The sequence below is a fragment of the Hipposideros armiger genome, unplaced genomic scaffold (assembly GCF_001890085.2).
Source record: "Hipposideros armiger isolate ML-2016 unplaced genomic scaffold, ASM189008v1 scaffold_310, whole genome shotgun sequence".
Lineage (NCBI taxonomy): Eukaryota > Metazoa > Chordata > Mammalia > Chiroptera > Hipposideridae > Hipposideros > Hipposideros armiger.
This window is the reverse complement of record NW_017731660.1, coordinates 1,751,088-1,773,403: the sequence shown is the minus strand read 5'-3', so window position 1 is coordinate 1,773,403 and position 22,316 is coordinate 1,751,088. Positions and strand designations below refer to the sequence as shown.

Sequence of the window (22,316 nt, the reverse complement as noted above, 5' to 3'; positions counted from 1 at the left end):
TGACTGGCTGTGAAGTGGGGTTATATAAGCAAACACTACCACCCCAGAAAAATGTTGGCAAATTTTATAAAGACTGCTAGAGAGCAGGATCAGGACACCGTGACGTGGAGGAATTCAGAGGGCAGAGGTGGTTTCAGACCATTTTATTTGCCCCCTTTGATGTCTGCCCTCTACGTGACCCTTTTCAGTTCCTTATCTTGTTCTGATAGCATGGAGAATTTATGGCAATTCAGAAATCTCTCTGGCAGGACTAAATATAATTTTGCACAAAAGGATGGAGGCGGGTAATAGACGCTTTGATGATAAAACCAAACTCAGAGCCTGCAGACCAGCAGAGCTGGAGCAGCCAGGACCAGGTACCTTGAGGTCACTCCTGGCAAGTGTGTTGGGACCCCAGGCGGGGCATCTGAAGGGAGTGGGGAGGAATGTGGGGTGACCTACGTTCCCCAAACCCGGGTGTTGCTTGGTCTTGGCTGGTTGGGGAGAAGCTGGGAGCCAGGACAGTCAGGGTTGCCGGAATGGGAGAAGAGTGACTCAGGGGATTCTGTCAAGCAGCAAAGGGTGCAGGAGGTGGCAGGAAGGTCCTCAGGAAGCTTCAGAGGAGGAAGGTCCCCAAAGGCGGGGGCTGGGCTGGCCATGGAAAGAGCAGTCACCACCTCCCTCCTCTCCCCTTGGTCCTGGCTTCCTTTCCTCCCTTTTGAATTTACCTCCTCCTCCCTTGAATATGTGTCCAGCCCCCACTCCCCAGCCTGCAACCCTTCCTTCTCTCTGGGCCTCCCAGTCTGTTCACCCTGGCTTAGAACATAGCAGGTACCTAGGTCCAATCTCAACCAGGGGCCATAAGTGGACAGTCTTCAAGGAGATTCAGGCCAACACCTGGGTTCGGCATGGACACCAGCCTTCACAGGTCTTGTGTCTGGCCACAGAGCTGTCCCAGCTCTTTGAACTGTGGCTCTTGACAACCTGCCTGGACCCAGTCCCTTGAACCTGAGCACTGCTAGCTCCTCTCAGGGCCCCTGCCTCTGTTCTGGCTGGGCCCCACATCCACCATTGGCCCTCATGGAGGTTATACTCTATCTCCGCACAACTTGGGCCTGGCTCAGGGCCACCACTTGAAGGAAACCCAGTGGTGCACATCTTACAGCTGGTATGGAGAGTGGGCACATCACCAAACTCGGAGCTGGTAGAAGTTGGAAGCGTCCCTGATCTTATTACAGGTTGACGGGGGTGCTTGAAGCCATGACAGGGTGACAGGGAGGGAAGAAAGCAAGGGGGCTTCGGGGTAGGGCATTTGCCCTACGCTGTTCCAGCTATACTTCATGCCACCACCCAGGATGTGCTCCGACCCCTCACTCAACTCGTCCCATCATTTCTCTGACTGAAGACTGCTCTCTGTCCTCTCATCTCATACCCGCACCCTCCTGGCCCTGCCTGCCATTCATACAAGGCCGGCTGGTCCACCCCACAGGGAACAGGGCCTCTTCTGCCCCCTCCCTCATCCCATTTTCTCTGGCTAACATCACCTCATGCAGCTCACAGACTTTCTCTTTTTATCACTTTGGTCAAAATAAGTGACCCATCACCACTGACTTCATTCACCCTCTTTTGAAATCCTGAACTCTGAGTCAACACTTTCTTCCTTGCTTCCCACACACGGGGCTTCCCATGTTAGCCCTTTGCCTCTGTGTCCCCCTCTTCCAAGAGGGCCTCCCACATCAGACATGGGGCATACACACAGATCCCAGGTGTGCATTTGGTTCCAAGAGGGGGATAAACTGGGCAGTGGACAAGCAGTAATTTTCAAGGAAAAACTTTCATTTCCAGAAGGAGTAGCGAGGCCCAGCACATCTGAAAACCACTGGTCAGAGGGCCATCCCCCTCCTGCTGTCCCCTGGGACCTAGTTCAATGCCTGGCCCATGCCTGAAGCAGCGTCCTCCCTGTCGAGGCCCCTCAGATATCTGAGGGCCAAATGGGACACTGCCCCCACCATCACTGTGCCCAAGCAAACACCTCATGCTTTCAGCCACCAGGCCAAGCGTCACCTGCCGACACCAGGCTCCCATTCAGGGCCTCAGCCAGGCCCTCCTCCCCCAGCCCTTCCCCTCTCAGTATAAAGGTATTTGCTCAAACACCCCCAAGGTTCTTCCAGCCTGGAAGAGGAAGAGTTTTGAGGCCGTGAGGCTCCTCACAGACGTGCCTCACTCCCATCTCCCAGGTATGTGAGTCACTCTGCTGAGCATCCTCCAAGGGTGGCACTGTGAAGCCTGCACCACCAGTGCTTCACCATGTGGAGACCCAACTGTGACTGGCCTCTGCCTTCTTTAGAAATCTGGTCCAGAAACTGTCTCCAAAGTCCAATGACTTCCCTCCAAACTTTTCTCCTTCCCCCCCTGCCCCTCTTTTTAAAGTGTTTTACCCAGACCAAGGGCTCATTGCTTCACAGCGCCTGCCTGCTGACCCCAAGGCCATGTTCTGGAAATCTTCAGGGAACCCTACTTCTAGGCACCCCCAGAGTGCCTGCCCTTCAGTGGCCTGAATTTGCTGCCTGGAGACCAGCACCCTGGCACCTCCTACAGTTGCTGGGGGTTTGATAAGAGGCTGATGGTAGGCAAGACAGGGTCCAAAGAGGGTGCCGGACCACCTCAAACCAGGGGCCTGGCCCTGAGGACCCTCCCCCCGCCAGGACACCAATGGCTGCAGGCCCGGCCCTCCCTGTCATACCTGAGAGGAGGGCCTGGCCCGCGAGCTGCCCGTACACGGAGGCAGTGTGGGGAAAGGCATTGAAGGGCGGGACCGAGGCTCCAGCAGGGACCCCAGAGCCGACTTGCTGCAGGTCCAAAAAGGCGGAGCTAGATAAAGAGGAAGGGGTGGAGCTAGAACTGGACACCTCAGGGCTTTCCTGCTTTATGGCGAAGGGTGAGTGAGGATCTGTGTGGGAGGGAGACAAGGACAGAGGTGAGATGATGACGGTGGGAGCATGCACAGCTGAGCCATGAGATGGGGGTGTGGGGTGGGGTGGGGCGGGCAGCCACCCTCCTGGATCTGGGGCAGGGGGCCATGGGAGGGTGCTCCCCAGGCTGGGAGAGGCAGGGAGCAGCTCCACCTCTCTGCAGTGCCTCTGTGAGTGTAGACGAGGGCCGCTGTGCCCACCTGTCCCGCAATGGGGATGCTGAACAGAGGGTAGGACCCTCATGACCCACCAAGAGGCCCAGCCACACAGCCCCTGTCCTGTCCGGGCCCGGGGCCCTAACTCCTTCCTCCTCAGGCCAGCCACACCCTGCCCTCACCTTCCCTCCAGCCCATCCTAGCAGCTAGGGCCACAGGGCCCAGGAGGTTCTGGGCACCCTACCTGCCACCACGGGATAGGTCTGATGAGTCGATAGGTTGCGCCCTAAGGGTGTGTTGGACGGGGTCAGGGTGGCCTTTCCATCTTCCAGGGCACTGTTGAGCAGGGGCAACGGGTAGAGACCCTAGGGAGAAAGAGAAGTCAGCACAGAGGCACTTGGGGCAAGCCTTACCTGCAGCCGCCTCCTGGGAAACACCCCCTCAGTGTCCCCTTTTTACACTCACTCCACTTAGTGGGTTCAATTGGCCTTACTCTCTCCCACAGCCCTTCTGTTGTCTCAATCCCAGGCTCACAGGGCTGGTGGCATGCAGGATGGAGCGGCTCTTTCCTAGGGCCTTGCTGCTGGACAGCGGGCCCCTTCCTTGTCTGCTCATAGGGTTTGAACCCAGAGAGGACAGGATGTGGAGTAGAGCCCAGAGAGGACAGGATGTGGAGTAGAGCCCTCAGCCAACGGACTGTGCTGAGTGCCTCAGTCAGTTCATTCGTTTATTCCTTCCTCTCCTTGTAGGAAACGCAGGCGCAGAGAGGTCAAGAAACCTGTCACTCTCCCATAGGGGTGGAGCCAGGGTTGAACTCAGGGACTGGCTCCAGTGCCCTGAACTGGTTAACATCATCACCACTTCCTACATTTGCAAAGGGCTTTGCTTCTGTTGTCTGATCTATCCCCCACAGTGATGTGATGTGGGTGAGCAATGTCAGGTGTGTCTTCCCTGTGGACAGCCTAGAACCCCGAGGCCCCTGCCCCTGCCCCAGGCACTCCCTTCAGTCACTTGACAGCCGTGGCTCCCACAGGACAATTGGGCTCCCTGCCTCTCTCTCCATATCCAGCAAATAGAAATGCTCAGCCACAACTTGAAGATGAAACCAGGTTTTCTTCAATCAACAACATTTTAGAACCTGGTTCAACGCCCTTTGACAAATGCAGGGCCATCTATCTCTTCAGGTGCTCCCTCCAGGAAGAACTTGTTCAGTTAAAGGCAGGCATGCACCGTGACCCCTCCCACCAGGGGCTGAGGCAGCACACAGCACACACATGTCACAAACATGCCACGTGACACTGTGTAAAACAAGTCAAGGGACACTCCGGGCTACGCAGCAGCCAGTGATACCCATCAAGCCCACCCTCCAAGGAGCCGGGCACCTCTGAAGGCCACCAGGGCACCATGTCACAGTAGTCACTGCCTCAGTGGTGCTCTGGTCCCATGCCTTCCAAGGGCTTGCCTTAAAGGTGGGGGCTAGAGGGGAGATGCTGACAGCCCAGCTTAATGAAACCAAATGCAGTATCTAATTTCTAGAATAAGGAAAGTCTAAAATGCCTTATGAATGTGTCACTTCAATACCAAAATACCTGCTGAAATCCTATAGCTGCTCCCAAATCCAGTGAAAAAAACCCCAAACCTATGTAGTCAGACATTTTGGTGATGTCTCACAGAATGGCTCCACCTCCCAGGCTTTCTGGTGGGCACTGCACTGGAACTGGGCACAGAACTTGGGTGAGCCCTGATTCTGCTCCAGCAGCCTAGCAGCTTTAGTGCCCTGACCTCTCTGGGCCGTGGCTTTGTCACCTGTGTAACTGGTGGCAGGACCTGCTGCACGAGGCTTATGTGAGGTTTATATACGCATGGAGCACTAAGACAGAGTGCTTGGGGACATGCGTGCTCAGTAAATAGTTACTATAGGATGACTGTTTCAGCCATGTGAAACAGTTCTCATCTCATCACAATCTGTCTGCCTGCTTCTTAATGCACTTGAAGAACAGAGGGACAAGCACTGCAGACCCCTAACTATACTTGGGAGTGATACTGGCCACTTCTGCCCAACAGATGGCATGTCTTCGCCCGGGAGAACATGGTACTTCTGGGTAGCATCAGCAGCCACCAAGGCTGGAAGGCACCTCGCTAGGCAGGGCTGTCTCTGCCCCTCACCTGAAGTGAGGTGGGTGAACGAGGAGTGGATGACTGATGGGGGAACACTGATGGACATGCTGGGCCTCAGTATCCCCATCTAACACAGGTGACAGCAGGCCAGTTTGAGTGACACCAGGGGCTCTCTCCCCTCTTTGGCTCTGGCTCATCTCCACACAAATGGAGACACTGGGTTTGCTGGTCCCGAGGTCCTTGTAGCTGTGACTCACTGCATGATTTCCTGTGCATATACCAATGTGGGAGGGTCTTGGTCTCCTTGTGACAGAACAGGGTCCCTTGGGGTGCTTGGGAGTGGGCCTAGCAGGTGCCCAGGGCCTTCGTGGCAGAGTTCCTTGGAGGCGTGTGCTGGCCCTGTCCCCAGCTGCTTACTGCGGCTCCCTCTGCACCCCTCGCCCAGGCCAACAGAAGTGCTGATGCAGACTGCCTGCCCAGGTGTGGGTGCTGGTGAGAGCCCAGCCGCCCAGATGGCCACTGGCAATGGTTCAGCCAACTGGTGGCATCTGCGTCATTGTCCTACTCAGATCTTAAAGGTGTAAGCGCTCGTCTCACTCCTGGACAATGACAGTATGAGCAAAGAAGGGAGGGCAGACACCACCCTAAAACTGCTGAGGTGCTGACCAGCAAGGTGAGGGGGACACATGTGGCAGTTGACAGATCATAATTACCAGAGGCAGTGTCCTGGGAGCTCTGTCAGAGTAGAGGGACTTTGCTGGGCCATCTCTGCCAGCCTCAGAGAAGCCAGACCATAACAAACTGTCACCTGCTCTGAGTGCTGCAGATGACAATGGCCTTGGAGCTTACAATCGGCTGTGGGTTTTTCAGCTTGGTCATTGAAACCATCCTTACTGAGCATCTCTGCCAATGGGCACAGGGCTTAGTGCTGGAGATTTAAAAAGTGCCCCAAGATGCTGCCCACTATGATGTCACATCTCTGTCCACCGGACTACTGCGATCCAGCATGAGAAGTGACCAGGAGTGAAGGAACGCACGCCTGGGCAGCACTGATGGGCAAGGTGGCGCTTCGGCTGAGTCATAATGGCCGAGCGGTGTTTTTCCAGGCAGAGCAGTGGGAGGAAAGGCACTGTGCGCGCGAGCATGTGGTGTGCCAGGGCAGGGAGGCATGACAAGAGGGCGTGCTTGCATCCTGAGTCACACGGGGTCAGGGGGGGAGACCTGAATGGCTGGAGGTGGGGCCACAGGTGCTAGCTGAGGTCACTGTGCAAGGTTTCAGGAGGTAGGACCTGACCCTGTGTCCAGGAGGGGGATGGCACAACTGGGAGGCAGGTCCCCTGAAAGGGCTGAGCTCAGTGTGGCTGAGGGAAGTTGAGAGGGCTGGGGGGATGAGGAGAGAGTGCTGGCCTCCGCAAAATAGCAAGTGTTTGGAGCCGCACAAAGCTTGTGCCGAGGAGCCATTGAAGGGACTTCTGGTTGCTTTGGTGGCAGGACTGCAGGAAGGTTGGGGTCCTCAGAGGCCTGCTACTCACCCAGCATCCTGCACGCCCTCTCACCTGCTCGCTTTTGGTGTGGCTGGGGGAGGCGTAGGCCTCGGGGTAGAGCTGTCGCTCCAGGGGACAGTCGAGCAGCTCCAGGTGGTGCTGGCTGAAGGCATCTGTGCGAAGGTGCTTGCGGGAGTCCATGCTCAGCCGGCAGCTATCCTGGTCACCTGGCATCCCCGGGCAGGGAGAAAGCTTTCAGGGGACCCATCTACCCACCAAGGCCAGAATGGGGGACAGGCTCAGCTGCACAGGGATGGAAGGACCTGTTGGGGCCTCGGGCCGCAGGGCTGTGGCTGGCTCAGTCAGGCTGCATGCTGCAGGCCCCCGAGCCTAGGAAGTACTGGGCCAAAGGGGGGCTTTTGCACCCCAACCTGCTCTCTGTGCCCCACACTCACTGTTGTCCATCTTCCTCTTGCTGTCGCTGCTGGGCTGGGCAATCCCCAGAAGCCCATTGATGGAGTAGGTGGAGCCCAGAGAGTCGGACTGCGGTGACTCCGGGGGTGTCACAGCTGAGCTGGGGACTGCAGGGTGTGAGAGGGACAGGGTCAGGATGTGAAGGGACACCCTGAGAGCCCCTGCTGCCACCATGGAGGAGTTGGGCTGCTGGTGGGAAGGGCTCTGCAGTCAAGGCTGCATGATGTGCTTTCACCCTGAATATCTCAATGACTGGTCCCTGGGAGCCAAGCAGTATTTGACCCCATGGACGGGCTCAGTGAACCCAGGGCGTGTATGGGACCCCGTGTGGGCGCCTGAGGCCCCGTGGTACTCACTGAGAGTGTGTCCTGGGCTCAGGGACTTGGTGGCCACGCAGCTGTCCATGGGGAGATTGAATGGTTGCTGCACTTTGGTCCGGATGATTCTGTGAGGAAGAGAAGAAAGGCCGGTGGAGACATGAGGAGGAAGCAGGCTGCTGGTTGCCCCACATCCAACACCTTTTGAAACCCCACTTGGGTGTCTCAAAGGCACCTGACACAAGTTGTCCACATTAAAGCCACCATGTTCCCCCTCACACCTGATCCTTCTTGGTGTTCCCAACTCATGGTGATGCCATCACTCAGTCAGGGCAGAAATGCCTCCTGTTCCGCTGCCAAACCACCATTGAGCACTGTATTCTGACCTCACACCTCTCCAGCCCCGGTCCCTCGCTGTCAGCACCCTGTGTACCACCAGCCACTGCCCAGGCCACCCACCGCCCACTCCATCCACTATTGACCTTTCTGGTATCTTCTCCCTGTTGCATCCAGACTGGACTTTCTAAAAGACAAGTCAGTCTCCTGCTTAAAACGGCCATGGCCTTCTTGTTGCTCACGGATCAGAGGCAAGGACATGTAACCTGCCTCCCAACCCTGCTGTGTCCCCTGCTTGGGCAGGTTTGCGCTGCTGCATGGCCAGATCCCCCCTCCCAACAGCCTTTGCTGGCCACTCCATGTCAGCCTGCCTTTTGCTCCCCTCCTCTGTCACTGGCTCTTTCAGCTTCTTGTATAACAGCCATAGGGCCTTTGCATGTGCTGTCTGAGAGCTCTTTTCACTCCCTTCTCAGCTAGTTGACTCTTATTCATTGTTTCTTTCTCAGGCATCTTTCCCTAACCTCCCTTAACCAAGTCACCTTATGGTGGCTTGTATACCCTCATGTTCCCCCTGTCTTGATCAGGACTAGAACTGCAGTTTTACAACTGTTTGTGTGGGTACTTGATTAGTGTGTGTCTCCCCAGGTGACTGTGAGCTGTGCCAGGATTGTGTGTCCCCAGGGCCTAGCATAGGGCAATGAATTATGTATGTATGAATAAATGAGTGTCAGCAAATGATTGAGTAAGGTAGTGAGTGACTAACCAAATGGCCTAACAAATGAGTGAATGTCTGAATGAGGGCCAAGTTGTGGCCTAAGAAAGGATCAATTTAAGAAGAGGGCTTTTTCACTGAATAAAGAGGCTGTGGCATGTAAGGAGGGGAAGTGCAGAGAGTATAGCCAGTCATGTGACACCTGCTCTGTGCCCAGGGCTCCTAGCACGAGGCCCCTTCCCAGCTCTTCCCCATAAGCCAGGCCCTTCCTCGGGTCTCTGTCATGACCCCCAGGCCCCTGGTTGCTGTCTGCATCTCACCTGTTGATGGAGCTGACACTGGGCACAGTGTCATTGTCACAGACGCCCTCAGCCAGGAGCCGGTCTCGGATCTCCCAGGCAAACATGGTGGGGTTCTGCCGCTTGTAGTCGCCGATCTTCTCCACCACCTTGGGGGTGGCCACCTTGGGCTTGGAGCCACCTATCACCCCAGGCCGGATGCTGCCAGTCTCGTAGTACCTACTCCATTAGAAACCCAAAGATTACCCAGGAAGCAGGCGGGTCTCCTGGCGTGGGCTAGCCAGAGGCCCTCATCCCCTGAGGCTTCTGGGGGGTAGGACATCACTCAGGGCTGGCCTTGGACACTTGCTGTCCATTGGCTGTGTCCCCTGCATGATCAGGTTGTGCTGCTGCCCAGCCAGACCTCACCCCTGGATGCCCGCTTCCCCCTTTCCCTCCCCTCCGACCAGCCTCCTGTATCTGAGGCCACTGTATGGGGCAGAAGAGTCCCTTCTGAGAAAGGAGAAGTTCACATTGGTGCCCTGTGAATGCCGGCCTCACCTAAGCCATTTCCTCTGTCTTGCGTGACTTGCTCTCTCATTGACTGTCCTGATTTTAGCCCTCACCAAGAGGCCAGCTGGGGTGGCTGGGCCCCCTGCCCTGTCTGCCAGGTCACCTTTGCTCCCCATCCCCCAGCCCATGCTGCACACTGGCTTTATACCAGGTTACATGGCTCAAGTCAAGGCCACTCCTCATGGACTCTGGAATCCCAGCCATGTCTGGATGTCTGGCCATGTCCAGCTCCTTAAGCTGAGCCTTGTCTCCCTCCCAACCACCTTCTTTGGCCGACCCATGGCCACGTCAGGATGCCCTCCCCTCCTTGATCTGGAAACTCTGGTCTCCTCTGAAAAAAATAACCTCTGTTCTTGAATCTATTGCCACCATCCAAAGCTCAGCTCCTCTCTTGGACACGCAGACCAGCCCAGGTCCCCTCTCCTGACCCCAGCAGAAGCCACACTCTTCCCTAAGTTCTTCAGTCAGGAGGCCAGGGCTCCCCAGGCTCGACAGCTTGACAGCTCAAATCCGTTCACCCTTCTGAACCGGAGCACCCCTGGATTTGCTTGTGGGTTGGAGAAGGGAGGCAGGTACCTCAAGCTGACTGGGGCCCCAGCCCTCTGCCTCAGGGACCCTTCTGATGGGAGAGGCTGCATCAGCTTGGTGCTGGGCTTTGCTGCTCCTGGTCCCCTCAAACCTCTGCTCAGTGGTTCTCAACTCTGTACAAAACCTGGGGACCATCTCTTAAGGTTCTGCTTTGAGGGTGTGGACTGGGGCCTGAACATCAATTTTTTCTTTAAGGCTCCAGGTGACATTAACTTGCAGGGAGTGTTGTGAGATACTGCTTTGGGTTAGTGTCCATGAGTGTCATCTGTCATCTCATAAAGCTCCCAGCATCCAGGTCTGTGGCAGGTCTGGGCGGGGCCTGGGAGCTGTTCTATCAGGCCACCTGGTGGTTCTGTGGCAGGTGCTCTGGGGATTACAGTCTGAGAAGCAGGAACTCAGATGCCCCTTGTGCAGGGGTTCAACTTTGGGAGCCAGCCATGATTGCGTGTCCCCTGCCTAGTGGCTCCATTTCCCTTGGTCTCAGCAAAAAGGAGGGACTTTGGGGACAAATCTGCTTTGGGAGCACAGAAGCCTCTGGAAAGTGAGGCATGAGGTGAGCAAATAAGGGAGAAATGAAAGAGAGGCAGGGATGGCAGGAGTAAACTGAAAGCAGCGGCTGGGGCCCAGAGACACCACACGCCCTCTCTGGTACCAGGTCCCGGGAGGGAGGTGGCTGTGTGTTTGGTGGACACCCCAGCCCTGCAGGAAGTGGAATGTGGTAAATTTCGTGCTTACCTGCCCAGGATCTTGCTGACACAGCCATGGCTGACACGGAGCTGGCGAGAGATATCACAGGGCCGCACGCCCTGGTGGGCCAGGTCCACGATGCGCTGACGCACCACTTCGGGCAGGGGTCTGCCATTCACGAAAGCACCTCCCAGCTGGTTCAGCCCCCCATGGCCTGAGAGGACAGCAGCACTGTCAGGCTGGTGGGCCACCCACCCACCTACTCAAACACGCAGTCTCAGCAGGCCAGCCGTGTGAAGGCCTGAGGGTGACGGGACCCATGTGGCAGGGTGACCCCTGCCTCTGCCTCACGGGTTTATCAAAGTGGGATCCAGACCACCAACAGCCCATTAACACATCATGTGACCACTGCTGGGGCTAGGAATGCGCAGAAGGCGTGAAACCATGGAGGGGACCAAGCCCAAGCTCAGGGACCACAGAGGGTTCCTGGAGAAGTTCACACTGAGACTGAGGGTAAGAAGTAACTGAGAAAAGGGAGAGTGACAAAAGTGTCCCAGGCAGGAGAACCCCAGGCTGAGGCTGCCAGGGGCTTATCTGTCAGGTTGGCTGGTCGCCCAGATGTGGTGGGGCTCATTTCAGAACTGAGATCGCCATTCTGATGAGGACACTGGGGCTCAGAGAGCGTTTTAGTGGCTTGACCCGGAGGACCCCTGTGACTCAGTGTGCCTGTGTTGCAGCCAGGCTTGGCCAGGACCTATGGCTCTCACTGGCCCTGCTGCCTGACGTGGGCCCTGCTCAGAGGCCACAGGCCCCACAGTCCGGGCATCAGCAGACCAAAATGTGGTGACCGGCTGTGATGGTGGGGCATTAGGGGTGGAAGTCAGGGGAGCGGTTAGGAGGGAGAGAGGGCCATGAGCTCATTAAGGACATCTATGGCCTCTGCTGGGCACACTGTACCCTTTAAAGCCCACTGACTTAGCACATTCAGAACTGGGTGCAGCATCTCCTCAGGGCACAAGCTGTCTTCAGCAAGACAGTCAATTTCCCTCAAAAAAAAAAAAAAGCCTAAAGCCTGTGGCCTGGGCACTAAGTCAGAAGGAAAAGCCCTTCGGGCAAACATAGCAGGAGGGACACAATGACCCATCTTCCTCAGGAACTTGGGCACAGCTTCCACTTTTCTGTTCTAGGCAGCTTGTCCCCATCTGGAGGGGTGTCAGTGCCACCCAGATGACTGAGAAGTGGCCCGTGCTCTGAGCGCATCCCGCTGGCTCCTCACTGGCCACAGCTTGTCCCCGGACAGTGGCTGCAGCCATTTGACCCTCATTCCATCCTCGTTGCCTTTCAGCTCTTTAGAGTTCACACACTGAACACAAGGGGGCGCCAGATGGCCACCCAAACCCAGACAAGCCTCTGAGTGTCCAGCTTGGTCCCCATTTCCCAGAACGGAGGCCCCAGGTCACCCAGCCATGCTTAGGTGTGTGTGCTAGGACTTCTGTGTCTGGGAGTGGGGCTCCCACAGATGGGGTTCTTCATCCCTAGACAGACAGCAGGTTTCAAAGACCAAATGCCCCTTTTGGGTGGCATGAAATGGGTCTTTTGCCTTTAAAAACATCTCCCCTGTTTCTCCATTGACACTGTGAGGACCAATGACTTCTGCCTTCTTGAAGGGCTGATCAGGACCCTTAGAACTCATCCCCTAAGCCCCCCGCAAAGGTTGTTTACTGGGTCGGCCAGTGTGGGTGTGAAGGGGAAGATGTGTTCGCACCACTGAATTCTGAATTCTCGGTGCTTTGCTTTATTTTACCAGCTTTGTAGTGACTTGTGCGACTGTGCGGAGAGCTGGGCCAGATTCCTGCACTGATGTAATCTGTTTTAATTTTATCATTTGGGAAAGCTGGGGTTTTTTCACCCTTAGTGTTTCCATCCATTGAATAGAGCTAAACAGACTCACTGGCCATCTGCTGGCCCATAACAGCTGCTGTAGGAAGATGGGGGTGAGGCTGGACAGTGTGTGCTTAGCTGAAAATTGTGGTATAAGCGTAAAAGTTTTCTAATTCGAATAGTCACATGGTTGCGTGTTACGGCCCAAGCTTTGCCCTACCACTGGGACGGTGGCCCCCAGACTTGAGTGTCTTTGTTGAACAACAGGCTGCTGAGCACAGTGAGCTCTGAATTGGTCTGGGATGGGACCAAGGACCTGTGTCTGAGATGGTCCCAGGCGGGGCTGTGCCACTGGTCTGAGGCCATGGCCGGTGAAGAAATTCTAAGAGAACAAGGAACCACTTGTGCACCTCCCACCCCAGTCCCACCGTCTTCCAGAACAATAGTTCTTATTGTTTGCATACTACAATTGTCATTTCTTTTTATCTCAACATGTATGTACCCAGTGTCCACCCCAAATCAGGCACAAAGCCCTGAGGGTGACACCTTGAACAAGACAAGAAACCAGGCCCACAAGGGACTTGTAATCCTTGGTGGGGGGATGTAATCCAATAGCTGGAGGACCTCCTGACAGAGGTAAGTCCAGAGGCTCCAGCACCCATAGTGGCAGGATGACCAGGAGGTGACTGGTGGAGACATCTGTTCAGGAAGGAAGCCCATGTACAGGGTCTCAGTGCTCTTGAAACATGGAAGGTTTGCTGCGGCTAGGGATAGGCAGGAATGAGTGCCTGAGGCAGCCTCTGGCTGCAGATGGAGATTGCCCCTCTGGCTTGAGTTCCTGTGATAGAAGGATGTCTGTCCCTCCTGTGTCCGGTGCAGAGGAGTGGACTCCTTTGGGTGAGTCACACCAGATGCCCAGGGGTGGGTGCAGCCTTCCTTCCTGCACTGGTGAGGGCTGGCCGCCCACTGTACTGACCACCTTCCCACACGCCTGTGGATGGGAGGGCTTTGAGGCCGGAAGCCAGACATGAGTGGGAGCCCCTGGTTGGGCCAGGGGACGGTGGGGACCAGGACGAGGTTTGACACTTCCTCAACAAAGGCCCTCTGCATGGTCTTCAGGGTCATGGGTGTGAGGAGGAGGAGGACACAGTGCCTGCCTGGGCTCAGCACGCTCTGCGTGTGGAGGTCTTCAGACAGGGCTGCTAACTTCCTGGGCCTGGGAGTACTCACCCCGCAGTGAGTTCATGTGGGCCTCTGCAAAGCTCTCGGTGCAGCTTGCTGTCCAGACATGTATACTTAGCAAAAGTGACCATTTGGGGATGTCTTAGGATTTCCTTTGGTAATTTCTTCACCCCTTACAGGCCCCGAGGGTTACAGACAATAGAAGGAAAGAGGCTCATTGCCCAAAATCCTCATTACGGTCACTGACACCCAAGCCCGGAGGATGTGGTGATGGTTTCCTATGCCCCACAGTCCTTTGCACAAGTCTGTCACAGCACTGGCAGCAAGACCCTTATCTGTTTACATTCCTGTGTACCCAGCACCTGTCACAAACTATAGTTAATGCCTCAGTGAATAGCACATGTGACAGATGAATGCTTCATATGTGTGAGGGTGCTGTGGTGCTGGTAAGGGCGTCCCCACTTAGGACCCCTGAGTCCCAGACTCAGTTCTTTTCCTCTTCTCTCTGTTGTCTGGCTTCTCACGCATCTGCTCTAAAGTGACAATGGCCCCAAGTGTTGTTCTGTGAAAATTTCCATGTGACTAGCTAGGGATTTTTGCTTTAGCCCCAGAGTGTTGTGGTGACAGTCTGAGTCCTGGCAGGATGAGAGTGGGAGCTGGGTGCCCTTTAAGTCATGCTGTGCCTGTGGCCCTGTGCAAATGCATGGCAGGAACAATGCCACCTGTCTCTGGCATCTCTGCCTGTGGCCTTCTGTCCCCAGCACGCTCGCTTGCAGTCTGTGATCTCCTACTGTGACCTTCCAGCTGCCCCCCATGGCATAAACCTAGTGTTCCAACCTTTTCCGCCTTCCAGCCCAGGTCTGCATGCCGGGGGCACTCACGCACCCGTGAGGCTGTGGGTCACCGGGCACACAGGCCCTTGGACGAAGACAAAGGGACTAGCATACTGAGAACAGCACCCACGTCTGGCTTCAGCCCTGACTGGCTGGCTATGCTAGTCCTTATCCTCTGTAAGGAACTGGATAGGAGATGGCAGCCCTTTCTCATTGCCCCCTTGTCCCCTGTCTGTTCTGGAACTGTTCTCCATCAGCTGTGCCCCACTTCCATCACATCACTCACCTCTCCCTTTCTAGGTCCTTACCCTGGACTTGCAAACACAGTGAAACCCACCTGTGCTGCTGTCCAGCCTGTATGCACAGCACACACACATACACCCCTGCCCTGACTAGTTTCCAACCAGACTTCTCAACAAGTCTTCCTACTTGCTGGTACTACTTCCTTCATATCCTGCTTGCTATGTGGTGGTCACCTCACCGTGTGCCTCAGGCCGAGCATGTGCTCAGACGCTTGGTGACACGAAGGTACTGGGTCCTCCTCCTCAAAGAGCTTTCCATGACAATGTGTCTTGTGGTTCCTTACACCTTCAGTCTTTCTGTGGATTCCTTCCAACCGGTTCTCTGTTCTCCTTTGTCCCTTCTATCTATTTCCTGGGATTCCTCTTAAATCTCGGTGCTGCAGTCACTCTACATAGCTGTCCTCGGTGATCCCGGCTACTTTTACGTTCAGCTTCCCTTTGGAAATCTCCTCTTTGCTGATAAACAGGCACCTCCTCTAGTGCTGTCTTGTGTGTCCCTTGCACCTGGAATTCTTGTCTCCCATCTTATCTAGGCACCTCCTAGCCACCCAATACAGTTCAGCATAGTCATTTCCTGACGGTGGCTCTGTGCCACCCCACAGAGCAGGTTAGGCCTTTCATCCAGATGTTCTCACAGCTCCTGTCAATTTTCTTGCATGGCACCACTCACATTTCAGTTTCACATCTATTTGCATGACTATATATATAAGCAGTAACTGTCTTCACTCACAGGCTGAAAGCTCCACGATGACAGGACCATGTCTGTTAAATTATATTAGGTGTTCAATAAATATATGCCACATGAATTAACTGCCTTTATCTTCTTCCCCCATCCCCATATGGAACACTCACCGAAGTGTGATGTTTTTACCTCCTAAACATTTACCTAAGCAGCACCGTCCAGCTGTCCCAGCACACACACACCCAAGTGCTTGTTTATCCACTCGACACTTGTCTATGGGGTGTCTGTCCCTGGCCAAGCATTTTAGTAGAGCTGATGACATGGAATTGATCCTGCCTCATGGAGCGACCAGTCCAGCAATAAGGAAACACACAAGTAAATGTGCAATTGTCATTCAGACGGGGCTAAGGAATGCCGGGTGAGGGCGAGAGATGGAATTAGTTTCAGGTGACCAAAGAAAATTTAAGTGACATACACTCTGGGACGAAAGTGAGTAGGGGCTAACCAGTCCCCTGCACCTGGCCTTGCATGTGACCCTAAAATCCAAGCCAGACCTTGTCACTCCTGTGTGTAAGAAACCTTCCAGGACATGGCCCGTCACCTCATGGTGAAGCCCAAGCTAGCAAATCTGGAGGAGGTGCCCGCGGGAGCTGGCCCCCACTGGCCTCATCTCCTACCTGTCTGAGCCTTGAATCTGATGGTGAAGAGTCCGACTCCTCCCCGTGTCCTGGTTTGTGCTTTCTTCTGATCAGAAGTCCCTTGCCTTCTTCTGATTGAGCTGTACTCATACCTGAATTAGTTCAAGAAGCTGCCTCCTATAGGAAGGTCTCCCTGCCTTTCCTGCCTGTTGTCTCCAGTCCTTTCTTTTAACCATGCCAGGACACATCTCTCCTACTACATGTAGCAGAATGTGTGTATTTATGCTATATGCCCCTGAGGGATGAGGGGCTGCTCTATTGTGGAACCCTAATATCTAGTGTAGTGCACAGTAGGTGCCCAATGCTGGTTGAGTTAACTACTGAAGGAAAGAACTGGGTCCAAAACAAGCTCAGTGGAGCCCACACATTCTTTGCCCTGAGCAGAATCCTTAGACAAGAGCTGTTTAAAGAGGGGTGCAGATGTCACCGCCAGGAGCAGAGGCTTGCCCTCCTGCAAGGGCTTGGGGATGACTGCCGAGGCCATCCTCTTGGCTCTTCCCTCAAGCAACAGCATCAACATTACATGTGTCAGGCTCAGGAGCCATGCAGGCTGTGAGGCCGTGCGGACCAGCTCCAGCTCCCAGAGGCCTATCCTCTGAGTCCTGGCCAATCTGAGGGAACCCTGGGGCCCTGGGAACAACAGGATAAGAAGTCTGGTTCCTTGGATCAGCCCGGGGGTGGGAGTCAAGCATTGGTCTTCTATCCCCAACAGTGAGAGCGCTGGTAATGGGGAGGTGCACAGACAAAGGTGGACAGTGTGCCTTCCTCTAGGTGGCTTCTAGCTGGGAAGCAAGCAATGTTGGACAGAAAAGAAGAGGAGAGAGGGGAAGGGAAAAGGGAGCAAGGCAACTGTCAGTCTGCAGCTTACTCCCTGTGAATCAGCTCTTAGGATGCACACCTGTGGCCAAGTATGGGGGTGCCCACTCTGGAGCCAGGTTGGATTCTCCTAACAGTCCTCACAGAGAGGACAGTAGCCCCACTTTACAGGTGACACACTAGTAACCTGTAGCGGCTGTGTCTTCAAGTCTCCACTATGTGAGTTACTTTTCAAACAAAGCCTACTTCAAAATCCTTGCCAGGTTTTTGTTTTTGGGGGGCCTAATTTTCCCTTTTTTTGATTTCCTTTAGTGAAAGAATGGGGCCTAATTCCGTTACAGTCCCCCCTCTTCCGTGTTGGTTTATCCCCACCCTCCCCACCCCTCGCCCAGCCTTTGCCGGGCTTTATCCTCTGTCCTGTCTCTTCTTGTTGCCTCTCTCGCTTTGATTTCCATCCCTGCCGATCTCCCTCCCCCCCTTGTTCCTTGCCTCCCAGCCCCTTCCCTTCCCAGTCTCTGCCCAGCCACACATAAAAGCCCTTCCACCATATCTCCCACCATTCACCGGAGATTTCCCTTCCCTCTGCCACCGGCTGGCCTGTCCCCTCCCAGCACCGTCTTTATTGCCTGCATGACTGCTCAGGTTCCTCTCCCCTCAAAGGCATTCACAGCTCGCTGTTATTCTTGTATTAGCATTGAACCCATTAAAGCTAATTTGTTTGCCCTAATCTCCATTTATTTTTCCCTAGTTGATATTAGATTTCCGTTTCTATTGCGGCAGTATGATTTTCTCTTTGTCTTCCTAATGGTCTACCCCCCTCTCTTTTCCTCTATTAATCTGGTTGGCTTCCCTGGTTTCAAGGCCTTTCTCCACCTCCCCCAGCCCTTAGATTAACCCTGTCACCTCCCTCCCAGGATGCCTGCGCCTAGTAGATTTTGGGGGGATGGAGCTGCTGCAAATGTCAATAGGCCTGTGAGCCCCCCTAAGCAAAGTGCTCCCTGGGGAGAGGCCCTGCCTTGTCTGGACAACTCAAGGGGTCACCAAGGCCAAGGGTTCCATGGCAAGGTTCCCCTTTGGGGCCATCTCAAAGATTTCTGGAGGCCTCTGAAAGCTTTCTCAGATCCTATAAATTATACCAGTAGGCCAAGACCAGAATGGGCCACTTTCTCCTCTGTCCCCATTTCCCAAAGTGGACACATTCCCTCCCCATTTCCTGAAGAGGTGATGTGGCTTTGTGGGTGGCTAACCCTCACCTTGCACAGTCCCCTGCATGTGCCTCAGAAGAGAAGCCTCACTGAACCAACTCTCTGAACCCCCACTGTCCCCACCATCCCCCTCGACCAGTGCCCTACTGACCGCCCTGTCCAGCCCTCCATCTGAGTCTCATTACCAACGCTTTTCTCTGGGCCAGTGCTCTGCCTGCCCAGTGTCCCATCTGACCCCTCGCAGGGAGGAGAGCTGAGTATCCCACCCTGGCTTCTGACAGCATCATTCCAGGGGCCGGGGCCAGTGTCACTTTCCACCTTTCATCAGGTCAACCAGAATCTCTGGGCATGGTGTCCCCAAATCTGAATTTTTAAAAAGCTCCACTGCTGGTTGCCCAGAGTTTCTATTCACTCAGTGGATGGCCAATAAGTAAATAGTGAAAGCATTAATTAATTGATTAAACACCAACTTCCAGTGCTGGATGAAGGTCCCTAGAGGCTGTCCATCCCGGCTCCTTTCCACTGAGTTTCTAGGTGCTCCAGACTCCAGCCCAGGCAGTGGCGCCCCTGCGTTTGGGGGACAATAGAGGTGGCAAGACAGGTGAGCTAGGCCTTGCTACACATGCACTGAGGAACCCAGAGTCTGCACAGATCACTCCCTCTGAAGACAGATGTCTGAGGATACTAATGCTGTTTTTCAAAAAATGAAATTTTTTCAGTTCATTAGATTTCAATTCAGTGAGCACCTTCTCTGTGTCTAATAATATTCCAGGCTGTGTGGGCAGGTGGCTCTGAGCAGATGACACAATCCTTGCCCTTGAGAAAGGTACATATCAATAACACCTGAGAGTGTCTAAATCCACTCACAGGCACTCTCTCCTGCAGTTCTTCCTACAACCCTGTGGAACACCTATGGTGTGTATGTGTGTGTCTGTGTGTCTGTGTGTGCACATCTGGGTGTGTCTGGGTGTGTCTGTATGTGTCTGTGTGTGTCTGTGTGTGTGTTCTGTGTGCACATCTGTTTGTGTGTGTCTGTGTGTACTTGTCTATGTGTGCACATCTGTGCGTATCTGTGTATACGTGTCTGTGTCTCTGCATATGCATGTCTCTGTGTGCACATCTGTGTGCACATCTGTGTTGTGTGTGTCTGTGTGTGCATGCCTGTGTGTGTACATCTGTGTGTATCTGTGTGTGTATGTGTGTGCACATCTGTGTGTGTCTGTGTGTCTGTGTCTGTCTGTCTAAATGTGTATGTGTGCATGTCTGTGTTCGTGTGTGTCTGTGTGTGTCTGCGTGTCCGTGCATGTGTATGTGAGGTGCAGAGCCCTCAGGGCAGGGAGTGGGAAGGGAGCCTGCCTGCCCTCAGGAGTGACACAGGAACAAATATAGAAGAAATGTTGTTTTGAGTCCAACACATCAAGCAAAGTCTGTGACAAAACTGCACATCTGTGGTTCCCACACCTGTTGAAGGCACATTCCTGGAACATGGCAACATAGCAGAGAGGATTATACTTAAAAGTCTCTCGCTGCTGCCTAAGGAAGCCAGAGGGGACAGACGCAGCCTACAGGACAGGGAGATGGTCCAGCTCAGACTGGCACAGCTCGGACTCATGCTATCTGACCTCAGTCCCTGTTCCTTTCACATCCCAGGGTCCTTGGGGATGCTGGTGCCATCCTGGCAGACAGGGAGGAAGAGATACTGGGACTGGGCAGAATGGGCTCTGGTTCATGGCACACTTGAAAGCTTTCTGGTCCTCTTATTCACTTGCTTGTCATTTTGATTTTCTGGGTAAACTAAGATGTGAGGCTCTCTTCCATGGGCCCTGGGCTTGGGGAGCAGAGTCCCCTCCTCTGTGGGAGCTCTGGGGTGGACACAGCAGGAAACGCTCCAGAGAATGCCTTAGCTTCTCCTCTGTGACTTCCAGACCGGAGCTCCCATAGCTGGTGTCCCTTAGACCTAAACCCACTGAGATTCTGGGTTGACTCTGGGTGAAGGACTAAGCAAGACCAAGAACATACAACACACAGGTTGTTGAAGGTTGGATTGTGCCCCCCAAATCTCATTTATTCAAATTTTGGCCCCAGTGCATCTGAATGTGGCCTTATTTGGAAAAAGGGTCTTTTCAGATGATCAAGTTAAGAGGACGTCATTAGGGTGGCCTCTAATCCCATATGTCCTATGTGAAGGTGAAATTGGACACAGAGACAGGGAGACAGGGAGAACACCATGTGAAGATTGCACTCATGCTGCCATGAGCCAAGGGTCACCACAGATGCCAGCAAATGCCCAGGAGTTGGGGGACAGGCCTGGAGCTCACCGTCCCTCACAGCCACAGGAGCCCATCCTGCCCCACCTACTGTGGTACTTCCAGCCTCCAGAGCTGGGAGAGGGTTGAGGTCAGGTTTTTCAGTCCCTCAGCTGGTGGTGGTACTTTGTCATGGCAGCCCTCTATAGGTGTGCCTGCCTCTCTCACGTCACCACCCTCCCCACAGAGTCAGCACCCTGGTGTCCAATCCTGAGCCGGCATCATGTGCCAGATTGTAATGCGAGTGTTCACACATATTCACAGGCTGAGCCTAAGGCACCAGGCTTCTCACCCATTTGGAACATTCTGAATCCAGTCTGAAGGTTGGACATGAACCGCTTAACATTTGCCAAGCTCATTCAAAGTCCTGTCAGGCCAGTGATTCTGGAATTTAGCTCAGTTCAACAAATAGCAACTGGTCAGATCGGGAACAGGTTTTTCATACTGTGCAAGGAGCTGGGTTGGTGCTTTGAATCCTGTTTTGTGTGTGAAGATGCCAGTTTTGAGGTTCAGTGGCTTGTGTACAGCTAGGGATCAACCTAAGGCTGCATCTGTGTCTGCCCTAGTCCTGAAGTCCCCGGGAGCAGAGATGCTGTGCAACGGGGACAGCTGTGTCCCCAGAGGGCTGGAAGCGCTGTGGCTGGGCCTCCCACCTGCTGGTCTGCAGCATCATCTTGACTCCAGGCCCCACAGGTGCTGACAGCCCTGGGACGTCCTGATGCTGGAGTGGACACCACACTGAGAAGCACTGTGCTGAGCAAATTAAAAGGAGGGCTCTTTTTTTTACCAAATATTCATGAAGCATCTGCTGTGTATGCATCATGTGCCAGACATTGTTTGGGCAGTTTCCGTCCCAACCTACAGAATCTTGTAACTGCTGGTCCTCACAGGTGCTCTGCCCTAAATGCGGTTGGCCACCTTGCCCAGCCGACACCCAGGCTCCACCAGGAGGGTCTCCTGTCACAGACTTGCCCAACCCTGCCAACATCTGCTACTTCTGTGGTCACTGCTTCCCAACCTCACCACCCTGTATCTGAGCCCAGGACAGAAAGATGTTCCCAGGACCAGGGAGGTGTTTCTTCGGCCCCATAGTGGCCACTCATTATAAAGAAAACAGAAGAGGAATTACAGCAACATGACATGGGAGAATCAAATGTGCTCCGTAACAAAGCTCAGACGTAAAGTTTGGTCTACTAGCAAAATAGCCACACATGTTATTGTACAATTACAATTAAACTGCTATCGTGGACACTTATGAAGCCCTCACTGTGTGTGGGATTTGTGTGATGTGCTGGGGAGAGGGCGAGAACCAAGTTCTTACTGTACTCGGCTCTAAACAGGACCTCATGTGACACGATGAGGTAACTGGACCCAAATGGGAGTGAGAAGCAGAGAGGACGTAGAGGGACAGCCACCACAGGGGAGGGTGACAGGGGGTCCTGGTAGAGGAGGTGAGACTTGACCGTTTATATGGGGGGGGGGATGCCCACTGCATGGCACAGGCATAGAGATTGGGGACAAACTGGGTTGGAACCCGAGCTTGCACAAGGAAGTAGTGGGAAGTAGCGTCAGGCATCACGAAGGGAACTCCCCGGGTTGCACACCAGCCATCTGCCTGCGAATGCCAGTTAATGATTGGATTGAAAGGAAGTACAAGCAGGACTCCAGGATTGTTCTGGAAAATCACTGGGCTAGGAAAGGAGAGAAACCAGAACATTCAACGGTGCAGACCCTCCTG

General features: G+C 54.3%; 1 protein-coding gene across 4 annotated transcripts in view; it reads right to left on the bottom strand.

Moving 5' to 3' along the window:
- The window catches only part of PAX8 (paired box 8), a 46,057-nt gene that overhangs the window by 11,577 nt on the left and 12,164 nt on the right, over positions 1-22,316 (bottom strand). Inside the window, exons 3-9 of one of the 4 annotated variants that reach the window (XM_019660034.1) lie at positions 10,722-10,887; positions 8,868-9,068; positions 7,539-7,627; positions 7,164-7,289; positions 6,781-6,935; positions 3,351-3,471; positions 2,723-2,929 (exon numbers count right to left, since the gene is read on the bottom strand). In XM_019660034.1, the coding sequence (XP_019515579.1) occupies positions 2,723-2,929; positions 3,351-3,471; positions 6,781-6,935; positions 7,164-7,289; positions 7,539-7,627; positions 8,868-9,068; positions 10,722-10,887 (1,065 nt within the window). The remainder of the gene's footprint in view (positions 1-2,722; positions 2,930-3,350; positions 3,472-6,780; positions 6,936-7,163; positions 7,290-7,538; positions 7,628-8,867; positions 9,069-10,721; positions 10,888-22,316) is intronic. The other 3 variants (XM_019660035.1, XM_019660036.1, XM_019660037.1) reach the window with 3 other exon arrangements.